The sequence below is a fragment of the Cetorhinus maximus genome, chromosome 3, assembly GCF_964194155.1.
Source record: "Cetorhinus maximus chromosome 3, sCetMax3.hap1.1, whole genome shotgun sequence".
Taxonomy (NCBI): domain Eukaryota; kingdom Metazoa; phylum Chordata; class Chondrichthyes; order Lamniformes; family Cetorhinidae; genus Cetorhinus; species Cetorhinus maximus.
This window is the reverse complement of record NC_135881.1, coordinates 7,832,395-7,847,043: the sequence shown is the minus strand read 5'-3', so window position 1 is coordinate 7,847,043 and position 14,649 is coordinate 7,832,395. Positions and strand designations below refer to the sequence as shown.

The following is a 14,649-nucleotide window of genomic DNA, read 5'->3' as shown; positions in this document are numbered from 1 at the left end:
TGGAGTATTGCGTACAGTTCCTGGTGCCACATTTTAGGAAGGATGGAAGGCATTGGAGAGAGTGCAGAGGAGGTTTATAAGAATGGTTCCAGGGATAAGGAACTTCAGTTATAGAAACATAGAAACAAGGAGCAGGAGTAGGTCATTTGGTCCTTCAAGCCTGCTCCGCCATTCAATATGATCATGGCTGTCTTAACACCATACTCCTGTGCTCTCCCCATGCCCCTTGGTGCTTTTAGAGTCCGGAAATCTATCTCTTTTTCCTTCTTAAATATATTCGGTGACTTGGCCTCCACAGCCTCAGGTAGAGAATTCCACAGGTTCACCATCCTCTGAGTGAAGAGGTTTCTCCTTATTTCAATTGTAAATGGTCTACCCTGTATCCTGAGACTGTGACCCCTTGTCCTAGACTCCCCAGCCAGAGAAAACATCATCCCTGCATCCAATCTGTCCATCCCTGTCAGAATTTTATGTTTCAAATGAGATCCCCCTCTCATTCATCTAAACTCCAGTGAATACTGGCCTAGTCGACCCACTCACTCCTCATATGACAATCCTGCCATCCCAGGAATCAGTCTGGTGAACCTTCGCTGCACTCCCTCTATGGCAAATATATCCTTTCCTAGGTAAGGAATCCAAAACTGCACACAACACTCCAAGTGTGGTCTCACCAGGGCCCTGTACAGCTGCAGTAGGCTATCCTTGCTCCTGTACTCCAATCCTCTTGCAAAGAAGGCCAACATACCATTTGCCTTCTTAACTGCTTGCTGCACCTGCATGCTTGCTTTCAGTGATTGATGTACAAGGACACCCAGGTCCCTTTTGTACATCAACATTTCCCAATTTATCACCACTTAAATAACACTCTGCCATTTTGTTTTTCCTACCAAAGTGGATAACTTCACACTTAACCACATTATACTGCATCTGCCATGTATTTGCCCTTTCACTCAACCTGTCTAAATCACCTTGAAGCCTCTTAACACCCACCTCATTGCTCACATTCCCACCAAGTTTTGTGCCGTTAGCAAACTTGGAAATATTACATTTGCCTTCCTCATCCAAATCATTGATATATATGGTGAATAACTGGGACCCAAGCACTGATCCCTGTGGTAACCTAGTCAGCACCAACCACTCCGAAAAAGACCCATTTATTCCTACTCTGTTTCCTGTCTGCTAACCAATTCTCAATCCATGCCAATATATTACCCCCAATCCCATGTGCTTTAATTTTGCACACTAACCTCTTCTGTGAGACTTTATCAAAAGCTTTCTGAAAATCCAAATACACCACATCCACTGGTTCTCCCTTATCTATTCTGCTAGTTAAATCCTGAAAAAACTCCAGTATGTTTGTCAAACATGTTTTCCCTTTCATAAATCCATGTTAACTTTGTCTAATCCAGTTGATATTTTTCTAAGTGTCCTGTTATCACATCCTTTATAATACATTCTAGTATTTTCCCTACTACTGATAGGCTAACCGGTCTGTAATTCACTGTTTTCTCCCTCCCTTTTTTTAAATAGCGGGGTTACATTTACCACCCTCCAATCTGCCGGGATTGTTCCAGATGAAGAGAGATTGGAGAAGTTGGGACTGTTTCTCTTGGAGAAAAGAAGGCTGAGAGGAGATTTGGTAGAAGAACTCAAAATCATGAGGGGTATGGACAGAGTAGATGGGGAGAAACTGTTCCCACTCATGAAAGGATTGAAAACGAGAGGGCACAGATTTTGAGTAATTGACAAAAGAAGTAAAAGTGATATGAGGAAAAAAAACTTTGTCACACAGCAAGTGGTTAGGGTCTGGAATGCACTGCTTGAGTGTGGTGGGGGCAAATTCAATCGAGGCATTCAAGGGGGAATTAGATGATTGTTTCTTTTCAAATAATCTGCAGGGTTATGGGGAGAAGGCAGGAGAATGGCACTAGGCGAGATGCTCATTCGGAGAGCTGGTGCAGACATGATGGGCTGAATGGCCTCCTGCGCTAAAACAATTTTGATTCTCTATTGCCTTCACAGCTTAAAGTCTGGTGCCTAGAATTGGACACACTACTCCAGTTGAGACTGAACCAGTGTTTTATACAGGTTCATCATAACTTCCTTGCTTTTGTACTCCATGCCCCTATTTGTAAAGTCCTGTACTGTGTATGCTTTAATAACTTTCTTAACCTGTTTTGCTACCTTCAATGCTCAGTGCACATGTACACCCAAGTCCTGCTGCTCCTGCACACTTTATTTTATATTGCCCTTCCTCATTCTTCCTATTGAAAAGAATCATTTCACAATTCTCTGCATTAAATTTAATCTTCAATTTGTATGCCCATTTCACCAGCCTGTCTTTGTCCTCTTGAAAGTGATCACTGTCCTCCTCACAGTTCTGTGTACTTTCACTGTTCGGACTACTGACTGGCAGAGACTCAAGAAAGTGAGGGAGGAGGTGTTCTAATGTTAGTCTACAGTCAGTAATACCAAAGAGTCTCCCTACCCCCTTCCCCAGTCACAAGATGACAAACTCCTTCCCATGTTAACTCAGTAGTGTCCTTAGCCCTAATGCTAATTCACACTTATTGTTATGCCTTATCTCTGGACTGAACTTTTACAGTATGGTAACAATAGCTAATGGAAGTGGTTGTGTCAGGACAGATTGTACAGTGCTGTAACTCTGCTGAATGTTATTGCTTGTTTCTAGACTGGAGAGCTTACAATGTTGGTGATGCTTTACGTCATTTCATCTCTGAACAGCGCAGCAACCTTGTCTGTCATTCCTTCCCTCAGGACTTAACACTGGGTTTAAAGCAGTACCTGAGGAGAAAGTGGAAACGTCAGAGATGACAGATAATGACATTACTCCATTACCAACTCTGGAGGAGGTGGCACGGTTGACATCCTTGTGCAGCACTGCGAGGGGTAAGAGGGCATTGAGGAATGCTGACCAAGGAAAAGTTGTTCAATTTTCAATAAAAACAATTTGACTTTGAATCGTGCGACGTAAAGGAAGAGGTTGGAGCAAAGAAAATAAACAAACACTTCTTTTAAAATGCATTGCGTGTGTGGGGGTTGGAGGGATAGGCTCCTGCTGACCTAGTTCAATGATAACACGACTAATGTCAAATGTTAACTCGCTCAATTGGTCGTACGAACAAGGAGTAGGCCATTCGGCCCCTCGCGCCTGCTCTGCCATTTAATAAGATCATGGCTGATCTGACAGTAACCTCAAATCTGCATCCTACCTACCCCTGATAACCTATCACCCCCTTGCTTACCAAGATTCTATCCACCTCTGCCTTAAAAATATCCATATACACTGCTTCCACCGCTTTTACACGAGGAGAGTTCCAAAGACTCAGCCCTCAGAAAAATTTCGCCTCGACTCCAATTTAAATGGGTGACCCATTATTTTGAAATAGTGACTCCTAGTTCTAGATTCTCCCACAAGAGGAAACATCCTCTCCACATCCACCTTGTCAAGATCCCTCAGGATCTTACATGTTTCAATCAAGTCGCCTCTTACTCGTCTAAACTCAGCGGATACAAGCCTAACCTGTCCAACCTTTCCTCATAAGGCAACCTGCCCATTTCAGGTATTAGTTTGGTAAACCTCTGATCTGCTTCCAATGCATTTATACCGTCCTTAAATAAGGTGACCAATACTGTACACGGTACTCCAGATGTGGTCTCACTAGTGTCCTGTACAACTGAAGCATAACCTCCCTACTTTTGTATTCATTTCCCCTCCCAGTAAATGATGACATTCTATTAGCTTTCCTGTTTACTTGCTGCCACTTGCAATTTGGAACAGAGGCTGCTAAACGTGCTGTAATATGAATGACATTCTGTGTGTGGAGAGGGCAGGTAATGTTCTCAAGGATGCACAAGTGGACTGACTCCCCTGACAGGATTTAGGATTTTTCCCAGCAGAGGAGGGTGTCGATAGTGAGCACTATGGAACCATTCATAGGGGCAGTCGGGGGAACCTCCCAATTTCCGATGAGGCCGGTCCGCCCCTGTTTGGGCCGTTTTCCTAGAGTTTCTCCTCCGTGCCTGTAATTTAGACTGTGCGTCAGTTTTAAAATTTCCCCCGATGTTCTTCTATTAATGTGTCATTAGAAATGAAAACTGGGTGGGGTGTAAACCATGAGCCAATTTCCTGGCCAGGCAGAAGCACTTAAAATTGACCCTTTTTAAAAAATGTTTTATAATGACTATTTATGGCTGCTGACTGTGAAAACTGGTCCTTAATCAGTGACCCAGGAATGTGATGTTTTAGTTATTTGTTCTTGCTATAACCAGGGGAATGTTCTTGGCTGTCCCACCTTCGTTGCAGGTATCTCGGCTCCAGATAATACAAGGGAACAGCTTGAATCGATGCCTGGTGCTGAAGTCCTACTGAACTCGGTGCGCCCCACGTTCGAGCAGCCAGCAGCTCCTCCACCCATGGAACCTCTGTACAGGCTTGGAGAGGATGGAAAGGTCATAGGTATGACATCTACCAGAGTCTCAAACAAACCCTCCCCTCCCCACTCCAGTCTATGTAAGCTTTCCTCACCAGAAGGTGCATGTGAAGCTTGTATAAACAAAAAAAAAAAATCGTTTTTTTTTTCATATCGTTGACATTTTCTCCATTACCAACCCTGGAGGACGTGGCATGTTTGAGCATGAGAACGTCAAATAAGAAATAGGAGTAGAAGTAGGCCATTCAGCCCCTCAAGCCTACTGTGCCAGCCAATGAGATCATGACTAATGAAGTTATGCCCTCAGCACCACTTTCCTGTCTGTTCCCTATAACCCTTGACTCCCTTGTTGATCAAAAATCTGTCTAACTCAACTTTGGGAAATATTCAATGATCCAGCCTCTACTGGGGAAGAGAATTCCAAACACTAATAACCCTCTGAGATGCTCTTCATCTCCGTCTTTGACATACATGTGCAGCACTGCAAGGAGCAAGACGATGCTGCGGAGGGACTGCTTTACGTTGTGTAGTGCTTGGTTGTCGGGCTGCCTTAGCTTATTATTATGGGTAGTACTAATTTAAAACACATTCTGACTATTTCATAGAGCAGTTAGCTACTTTCCCTATTCTGTAGCCAGTAACTAAATAAAGCTATTGCAATGTAATATAACTCAGGAGATTTGTTATAGCTTCTGAATGAATAAGTGAATGTCTGTCTCTTCTCCCCACCCCCGCCCTCCAAAAACAAACATGAAGCTAGAATAACACATGTTCTGTAGTTTACACAGCTGTCATGAAGCAACTACTGCCTGCAGTCCCTCAGACAGGAAGATGGTGGGTGGCAGGCAGGGATGGTTGAGAATGAAGCTGCCAATGTCTGCATTTTCCAGCATGCTCTCTTCCGTCCTCTCTCGGAACATGGGAAGGGCAAGCCTGCTCTGCCCTTCGACTAGAACATGGCTGATCATCTACCTCAATGCCGAGACCAAAGCTGTACACAGTACTCCAGTTGTGGTTTCACCAAGGCTCTATACATTGGCAGCAAGACATCTTTATTTCTGTACTCAAATCCCCTTGCAATGGAGATTTGGACGGCCAACGTACAATTTGCCTTCCTAATTGCTTGCTGCACCTGCATGCTAACTTTTGGTGACTAATGAACAAGGACTCTCTACTTCCCCTGACCCTTTATCTTCCTTTTAATTATTTTCCTATGAATGAATTCTGGATTTTGGAATATTTGCAGCTCCATTAAGATCAGAGTACATGCAGTGCTAGCTGTTTGCTGTCACTTGGCTCAGGACTAGAAGTATGAGAGCTGGGTAATGCCTGTTGATTCCAGGTTTGTTCTATCCTCAACTTAATTTATACGTAGTTTGTAACAGTTCTATCTTAGGGAAAATATACATTTATTAAAGCAAAAACATTAATTCCTATTCTTTATATATGAGAATATTCGTTTAAGTTAGTGACAACTTGAGTGAACATTTTTATGCTGAAAACCATTAATTTGAAAAATCAGAATTGCTGAGCAAGTAGTAGGGATCAAAACAATGAAAAATGTGAAATGCAAGTGATTAAGGCTTAGTATTTTTTCTTTGTTGAGATCTCCTGCCACAAGTGGGAGATGGCTTCACACCAAACCAAAGAGAACAGAGTAAATACTGCCTGAGGTAGAGCAAAGCTCTTATTTATAGAAAAAAATATATATATATATTAACATTTGTTCATGGAATGTGGGCATTGCTGGCAAGGCCAGCATTTATGTTCTAGCCTTAATTGCCCTTGAGAAGGTGATGGTGAGCTATCTTCTTGAGCCACCACAATCCATGTGGTATGGGTACACCCATTGTGATTTTAGGGAAGGAGTTCCAGGATTTGACTCAGTGACGGTTAGAAAGAATGGTGATACACTTCCAAGTCTGAATGGTTTGTTACTTTTTATTCTTTCACGGGATGTGGGCTTCACAGGCTAGGCATTGGCTGCACATCCCTAGTTGCCCTTGAGAAGGTGGTGGTGAGCCGCTGCCTTGAACCACAGCAGTCCATGTGGTGTAGGCACACCCACAGTGCTGTTAGGGAGTTCCAGGGCTTTGACCCAGTGACAGAGAAGGAACGGCGATATATTCCCAAATCAGGATGGTGTGTGGCTTGGAGGGGAACTTGCAGGTGGTGGTGTTCCCATGTCTCTGCTGCCCTTGTCCTGGTCATGGGTTTGGAAGGTGCTGTTGAAGAAGCCTTGGTAAGTTGCTGCAGTGCATCTTGTAGATGGTACACACTGCTGCTACTGTGCATTGGTGGTGGAGGGAGTGCATGTTTGTGGATGGGTTGCCAATCAAGTGGGATGGTGTCCAGCTTCTTGAGTGTTGTGGGAGCTGTACTCATCCATGCAAGTGGGGAGTATTCCATCACAGCCCTGACTTGTGCCTTGTAGATGGTGGACAGGCTTTGGGGAGTCAGGAGGTGAGTTACTCATCGCATTATTCCTAGCTTCTGACCTACCCTTGTAGCCACAGTATTTATATGGCTAATCTAGTTCAGTTTCTGGTCAATGGTAACCCCAGGATGTTGATAGTGGGGATTTGAATGATGGTAATGCCATTGAATGTCAAGGGGTGATGGTTAGATTCTCTCTTGTTGGAGATGGTCATTGCCTGACATTTGTGTGGCATGAATATTACTTGCCACTTGTCAGCCCAAGCCTGGACATTGTCCAGGTCTTGCTGCATTAGGACATCTGACCTTATGACAGAGGGAAGGTCATTGATGAAGCAGCTGAAGATGATTGGGCCTTAGACACTACCCTGAGAAACTCCTGCAGTGATGTCCTGGAGCTGAGATGTTTGACCTCCAACAATCACATCCATCTTCCTTTGTGCTAGGTATGACTCCAACCAGTGGAGAGTCTTCTCCCTGATTCCCATTGACTCCAGTTTTGCTAGGGCTGCTTGGTGCCACACTTGGGGAACTTGCAGGTTGTGGTGTTCCGATGATTCTTCTGCCCTTATTCTTCTCGGTGGTATAGGTTGTGCGTTTGGAAGGTGCTGAGGGAGGAGTCACGAGTGCTGTAGTGCAGCTTGTAGATACTGGTACACACTATGGTACACTTTCTGCCACTGTCTGCCAGTGGTAGATAGGTTGCCAATCAGGCGGACTATTGTGTCTTGGAAAAATGAAGTAAACGTAAGAAATAAAGAGTTTTGCATTTCTATAGCACCTTTCAGGACGTCCCAAAGAAGCACTTTAAATGTCATCAGTGCTACAATGTAAGAAATGTAGCAGTCAATTTGTACACAAAATCTTATGAACAGCAGCGTGATAATGATCAGGAAATCTGTTTTTGCAGTGTCGATTGAGAGATAAACATTAGCCAGGATCCCAGCGATATGTCCCCTGCACTTTAGGATCTTTTGCATCAACTCGTGAGAGCATATGATGTCTCAGTTTTATTCCTCATTTGAAATACAGCAATTCTGACAGTGCAGCTCTCCCTCTACTCTACAGGGAGTGTCAACTGTATTTTTCTGCTCATGTTTCTGGAGTGAGACTTGAACCCACAACCTTCTGGCTCATTGGCGAGTGTGCTACCAACTGAGCCATTGATGACACAAAAGTAAAGATTTAGGTTGCACTTCATTTTAATTAATTGTGTTTTACTCTCTTGGTCAGCTACTCCAACAGAGGTCCGTGAAGCTCTGTCAGAGCTCGGGTACCGTTCATTCAGACCGGGACAGGAATTAACCGTGATGAGGATTTTATCAGGTATGTGAGGAAGGGAATTGTTCAGGCTGTGAGACTGCGTTTGAGTATAACTGATAGCAATAGTAGGTGCAGCCCCTCCAAATTTCTTTTAAGTTCATAGTATCATACAGCAGAGAAAGGAACCAATTCCCTTTTGGAACTTAGCGTGTGGAAATAGATTCAATACTTTCAGGCAGTAGATTACAACTTGTGTAAACAAAAACCTCCTTTATTTGTTTTGATAATCATTTCAAATCTGTGGCCTCTAGTTACTGATCCTCTTGGTAGTGGGAACGGTTTCTCCCTATCAGCTCCATATAATTTTGAGCACCTTCATTAAATCTCCCCTTGTCAACCCTAGTAATTGTGCACACTGCTTTTATGGTGGGTACTCTCCACTCTCCCTTAACATCAGGTGAATGATTTATACTGTGTAATCACTTCTGTATTGATTGAGAAGCTGGTGCTATTAGGGAGAGTTACTTATGGACTGATTCTTCAGGCACCAGAGACATGTTTAGGGCTTTGGAATCTGTAAGAGTTTTATTTGCAGATTTTGTTTTTTAATTTCTGCAAATATATGCCAGTGATCAATAAATTCTGCTTTTTAAAGAATGTACATGCTGATATATTTCTGGTGTTTGCAGTGATTTATAATAGAAATAAAATTTTATTGCACAATATTATGAGATTATGATGTTTGTTTACCTCTATCTCAATTCCATGTCTTGCCTTTTTTCTAAGTGTGAGATAATGAGGTGGTGTATGGCACGATGGGGGAGGGGGATGGGTGCCTGGGGTGGTGTATGGCACGAGGGGGGAGGCGGTGGGTGCCTGCGGTGGTGTATGGCACGAGGGGGGAGGGGGATGGGTGGCTGGTTGGGGAACTGGGGAAGTGCTGTTGCTGATTTGAAATAAGCACAGGGAGCAATCTGTGCTCCCAAAGATGAGCCTGTGGTCTGATCAAAATTCCACCTCCGGTCTCATCTATTTGGTACCAGTCAGCTACAGACATCAATTAGACATCCTGGTATTGATCTTCAGTTTGGAGGAGATTACTCAGAGCCAGCAGCAGCCCCCCTGGGTAGGTCTGGGGTGTGGCAGGGTGGATGGGGAGGTGAGGCGAGCAGGAGATGGGTGGGTGTGGGCCTACAGCATCCTGCAGTATTGCTGTAGAGCCAGAAAAGGAAGGAACTCCTACTCCTGGCTTCACGTTAAGGTAATTGAAGACAACAGACTTCTCCTTTATTATGTTGGCCACCTTCCTTTGAGGACCCACTGGTTACACTTCATTAGACACCTAAAAACTGAGCAGAGCATGTTTGAGATGGCCTAGGGCTCAGTGGGAAGCTATGGCCAGTATCAGGGCATTGGAAGGGAATCTGAGAGTCTGAATAGAGAGTGGGAGGGAGTTTGCAAGGTCAGAGAGTATTGGGATTTGGGAGGTAAACTTGGTGTGTGGGAGAATTGGTATGGCGATAGAGGATGATGGTAGCTTGGAGACAGATTCTGGCTGTGTGCATACTGAGAAGGGGGAAAGTAGGATCTGGGAGCAGCGCATCTAAGCATTTGGAAGTAATAGGTTTCTGGGGGCAATGGATAATCGGGGATGGAAATCTGGGATTAATGAGCTCAGGACAATTGGTTGGGGCTTGGTCATCAGCACATTGTGGAACCACCATGAGGGTGATTGGGGAGTTAGGGTTATGGAATGATATTAGAGCTGTTAAGATACAGAGGCTTGGAAGGGGCAGAATGCTGAAATGTTTTGGGGTAGCTAGACTTACTACTGTTTGAGAGGAATTGGGTCTTATACTTTTATCGGAGGGGCTGAATGATAATCAAGGCTGTGAACTTGCAAGTTCTGCAGCCAGAGAAAGGAAAGGTATGGGCACTGAATGGGGAAGCTGCAAGAAGGAAGGAGAAGGAAAGTCTATCAGCACAAAGATTCTAATCTGTCCTCAATTCTTGATTCCATGAATGCTTTGCAATTTAAAATGCCTCATCTCCCCTGCTTCAACATGTGAAATGACTTCAACTCGAGCAATTGATTAAAAGTCCAAGTTGTTGTTGACTACAGTGCTTTCAGGTTCCTGACCCTCTCCTATGATGTTTGTCCTGTTCCCTTCCCCAAACCAGGTCTTTCCACTCTGGTTGTGCTCTCCACTGGAATGGGGAAATCATTTTGCTACCAGTTACCTGCATACCTGTACGCCAAGAGGTCAAAGTGCATCACCCTGGTGATTTCACCTCTCGTATCGCTGATGGATGACCAGGTGAGTTTTTCAGTTTCTTATTTTCTAGTTTTCTTTTATACCCATTTAGTTTTTAAGGAGTAGCCCTGGCTACATTCTCAAATTTAGAAAAAAAAGACACAGCACCTGTTAGTAAAACCCAAAAGAACCAGTCAGGACTCCAGTTCTGTTCTAACTATTAATTAAACAGATAACGAAGTACATTTCACCCCCATAACCAGATGCTGTACCAGTCCCCTTTCAATGGCATCTCAATCACAGACCTAAACTGCCAGCTCTCTGTGTGAGGTGTTGGTGCCATTATTTATCCCTGAATTAACGTCACTAAATCGATACCAGGGCGAAGTACTGCGAATGCTGGAAATGTTCAGATCAGGCAGCATTTATCGAGAGGTCTTTCATCAGAAGTGTAAAATCTGGTCATTTGCCTCATTGCTGTTTGTGGGATCTTGCTGAACACAAGTTGGCTGCTGTGTTGGCCACATTACAATAGTAACTACATCTCTGAATCCTCACATTAACATCCTGGGGGTTACCATTGACCGTAAAATGAACTGGACTAGCCATATAAATACTGTGGCTACGAGAGCAGGTCAGAGACTGGGAACATTGTAATGAGTATCTCCCCTCCTGACTCACCAAAGCCTGTCCACCATCTACAAGGCACAAGGCAGGAGTGTGATGGAATACTCTCCACTTGCCTGGATGAGTGCAGCTCCAACAACACTGAAGAAGGTTGACACCATCCAGGGCAAAGCAACCCGCTTGATTGGCACCACATCCACAAACATTCACTCCCTCCACCACTGACGCACAGTAGCAGCAGTGTGTACCACCTACAAGATGCACTGCAGCAACTCACCAAGGCTCCTTAGATAGCACCTCCATGACCCCTACCACCTAGAGGGACAAGGGCAGCAGACACATGGGTACACCGCCACCTGGAAGTTCTCCTCCAAGTCATTCACCATCCTGACTTGGAAATATATCGCCTTTCCATCACTGTTGCTGGGTCAAAATCCTGGAACTCCCTCCCTAACAGCACTGTGGGTGTACCCACACCATGTGGACTGCAGCGGTTCAAGAAGGCAGCTCACCACCACCCTAATTCTCAAGGGCAATTAAGGATGGTCAATACATGCTGGCCTTGCCAGTGATGCTCACATGCAGTGAAAGAATATAAAAACAAAATTACAAAAATACTTGGTGTTGAAGTGCTTTAGGGTGTTCTGAAATCATGAAAAGCGCTGTAGAAATGTAAATTATTGTCTTTACTGTGTATCAGGTGTGAGTGTACTTTGTTTCTCTCAGAAGGAATCACAAACAGTATGCAGTGTAAGAATTCATGTTAGAATCACTAAATGGTTACAGCACAGAAGGAGGCCATTCAGCTCATTGTGTCCATGCTGGCACTGTGCAGGAGCAATTCACCTAGTGCCAGACCCACCTTGTCTTCTCCCCATAGCCCTGCATATTCTTCCTTTTCAGAAGTCAATTACCTCTTGAAAGCCTTGATCAAATCTGCCTCCGCCACACATTCGGGCAGTGCATTCCAGATCCTAACCATTCGCTGCACAAAAAACACTTGTCACCATTGCTGCTTTTGCCAGTAACCTTAAATCTGTGCCCTCTGGTTCTCGATCCTTCCACCAATGGGAACAGTTTATCCCTATCTGTCCAGACCCCTCATGATCTTGAATACCTCTTATCAAATCTCTCAATCTTCTCTTATCCAAGATCAGTCCCAGCTTCTCCAGTTTATCTTCATAACTATGGTTCCAGGGGGATCTTTTCTCGTGGATCTTTTCTGCACCCTCTAATGCCTTCACACCCTTCCTAAACTGTGGTGTCCGGACTAGATGCAGTCCTCCAGTTGAGGCTGAATCAGTGTTTTATACGGGTTTAACATTCTTCTCTGTGCCCTTCCTTTTGTACTTTATGCCCTTATTTATAAAGCCCAAGTTGCCTTAGGCTTTATTAACCGTGCTTGTGCTGCCATCTTCAATGACCTGTGCATATATACCCCCAGGTCCCTCTGCTCTTGCACCCCCTTTAGAATTGTACCCAGGTATCAGATTATTGGCAAGAAATCACTTGACTTTGCATATTTATTTTGTACATTTCCTACAGGTATCGGGACTTCCTGCCAATCTCAAGGCCGTTTGTATCCATTCCAGTATGACTAGGACACAGAAAGAAGCAGCTGTTGCTAAGGTCAGCTGGAGACTTAGTGGTTCATTGTGGCCATTGAATATGGAGAATGACGAACTGAGCTCTTTGCAAATGTTCTTTGACCTGTATATAGAAAAGTGCAATACCGAAGGAAGCCCTTCAGCTCATCATGTCTGTCCTGGCTCTTTGAAAGAGTTATCAAATTAGTTCCACTTTCCTTGATTATCCTCCTAGCCCTCCAAATGCTACTACTACAAGTATTTAATTCCCTTTTTTGAAGTTACTGTTGAATCTGCTTCCACCACCCTTTCAGGCCGTACCCAAGTGATTTTATCTATTTATTTAAGCGTCTTGCGTGGAAAGAATCCCTATTACTTCTGTCACCCTGTATACGTGAATGTCGGTTTTATCTTACGACCTGGAGAAAAGTTGTTTTTTTTTTTTTTGGGCCACAGATGCCAGCCAATATCATTTAAATGTAAACACGTAGATCAGTGGCAGCCCTGTCATCAGCGTGGAAGCAAATAGTGACTCCACTGCACACCTGCTGAATACTGATGCTGAAGGAAGGGATTGTCAGTATTTCAAAAGCACTTCTTAGAAAATATCTTGGTTTTAAAAAAATATATATGCTGTTGAAATGTGTTGTGTCCCTTGTACAGCTGGGTAATTTCAAATGACATTACACCTCGCAAGTGTTAACTTCAGAACCAAGAATTAACTTCTAATTTTATAGTTTGCTGCTTTAAGCCGTTGGGCAGTGAGAACCTTTAGTTCTGAAACTTCTGTCACCAGTGTTAGCTGCTCCTTTTCTGGATTTCCCAATTAATGATAAATATGGGTCAGGAGATGAGTAAAGGTCGTTCCCTGTCATAAAACAAATCAAGTTTCTCTTAACCCCTATATGGGTAGATCCTTCTAACGCTCCACGAGCGTGATTCTTAACCTTGTTGTGTTAATGCACCTTCCTGGAGATGAAAACAAAAAGCTAAAAGCTACTGCGGATGCTGGAAATCCAAAACAAAAACAGAATTACCTGGAAAAACTCAGCAGGTCTGGCAGCATCGGCGGAGAAGAAATCAGTTAACTTTTCGAGCCTTCATGGCCCTTCGGCAGAACTGAAGCATAGTTAGGAGAAGGGAGAAATATAACTGGTTTAAGGGTGGGGTGGGTGGGGGGGGGGGGGGGGGGGGGGGGGGGGGGGGGAGGGGGGGGGGGGGGCGAAGAGAGACGTTGAGGGTGTGGTGATTGTGGAGATAAGCAGTGATAGGATAAGATAATCAAAAGATGTCACAGACAAAAGGGTCAAAGAGGTGTTGAAGGTGGTGATATTTGTCTAAGAAAAGTGCTAATTAAGAATGGAAGACAGGATATTCAAAGTACAGCTCTAGTGGGGGTGGGGTGGAAAGACTAACAAGGTTTTAGTTTTAGATTTAAAAATAATGGAAATAGGTGGGGAAAGAAGAATCTATATAAATTATTGAAAAAAAAGGGGGGGGGGTGGGGGTGGAGAAACGGGGTGGGGATGGGGGAGGGGGAGTTTAAGATCTAAAGTTGTTGAATTCAATATTCAGCCCGGAAGGCTGTAAAGTGCCTAGTCGGAAGATGAGGTGCTGTTCTCCAGTTTGCGTTGGGCTTCACTGGAACAATGCAGCAAGCCAAGACAGACATGTGGGCAAGAGAACAGGGTGGAGTGTTAAAATGGCAAGCGACAGGGAGGTTTGGGTCTTTCTTGCGGACAGACCGCAGGTGTTCCGCAAAACGGTCGCCCAGTTTGCGTTTGATCTCTCCGATGTAGAGGAGACCGCATTGGGAGCAACGAATGCAGTAGACTAAGTTAGGGAAATGCAAGTGAAATGCTGCTTCACTTGAAAGGATTGTTTGGGCCCTTGGACGGTGAGGAGAGAGGAAGTGAAGGGGCAGGTGTGCATCTTCTGCGTGGGCATGGGGAGGTGCCATAAGTGGGGGTTGAGGAGTAGGGGGTGATGGAGAGTGGACCAGGGTGTCCCGGAGGAACGATCCCTACG

General features: G+C 44.3%; 1 protein-coding gene across 2 annotated transcripts in view; it reads left to right on the top strand.

Moving 5' to 3' along the window:
• The window catches only part of recql4 (RecQ helicase-like 4), a 74,321-nt gene that overhangs the window by 31,477 nt on the left and 28,195 nt on the right, over positions 1-14,649 (top strand). For both annotated transcript variants that reach the window (XM_078536259.1, XM_078536265.1), the window contains 5 exons: positions 2,779-2,910; positions 4,328-4,480; positions 8,124-8,216; positions 10,335-10,471; positions 12,581-12,664. In XM_078536259.1, the coding sequence (XP_078392385.1) occupies positions 2,779-2,910; positions 4,328-4,480; positions 8,124-8,216; positions 10,335-10,471; positions 12,581-12,664 (599 nt within the window). The remainder of the gene's footprint in view (positions 1-2,778; positions 2,911-4,327; positions 4,481-8,123; positions 8,217-10,334; positions 10,472-12,580; positions 12,665-14,649) is intronic.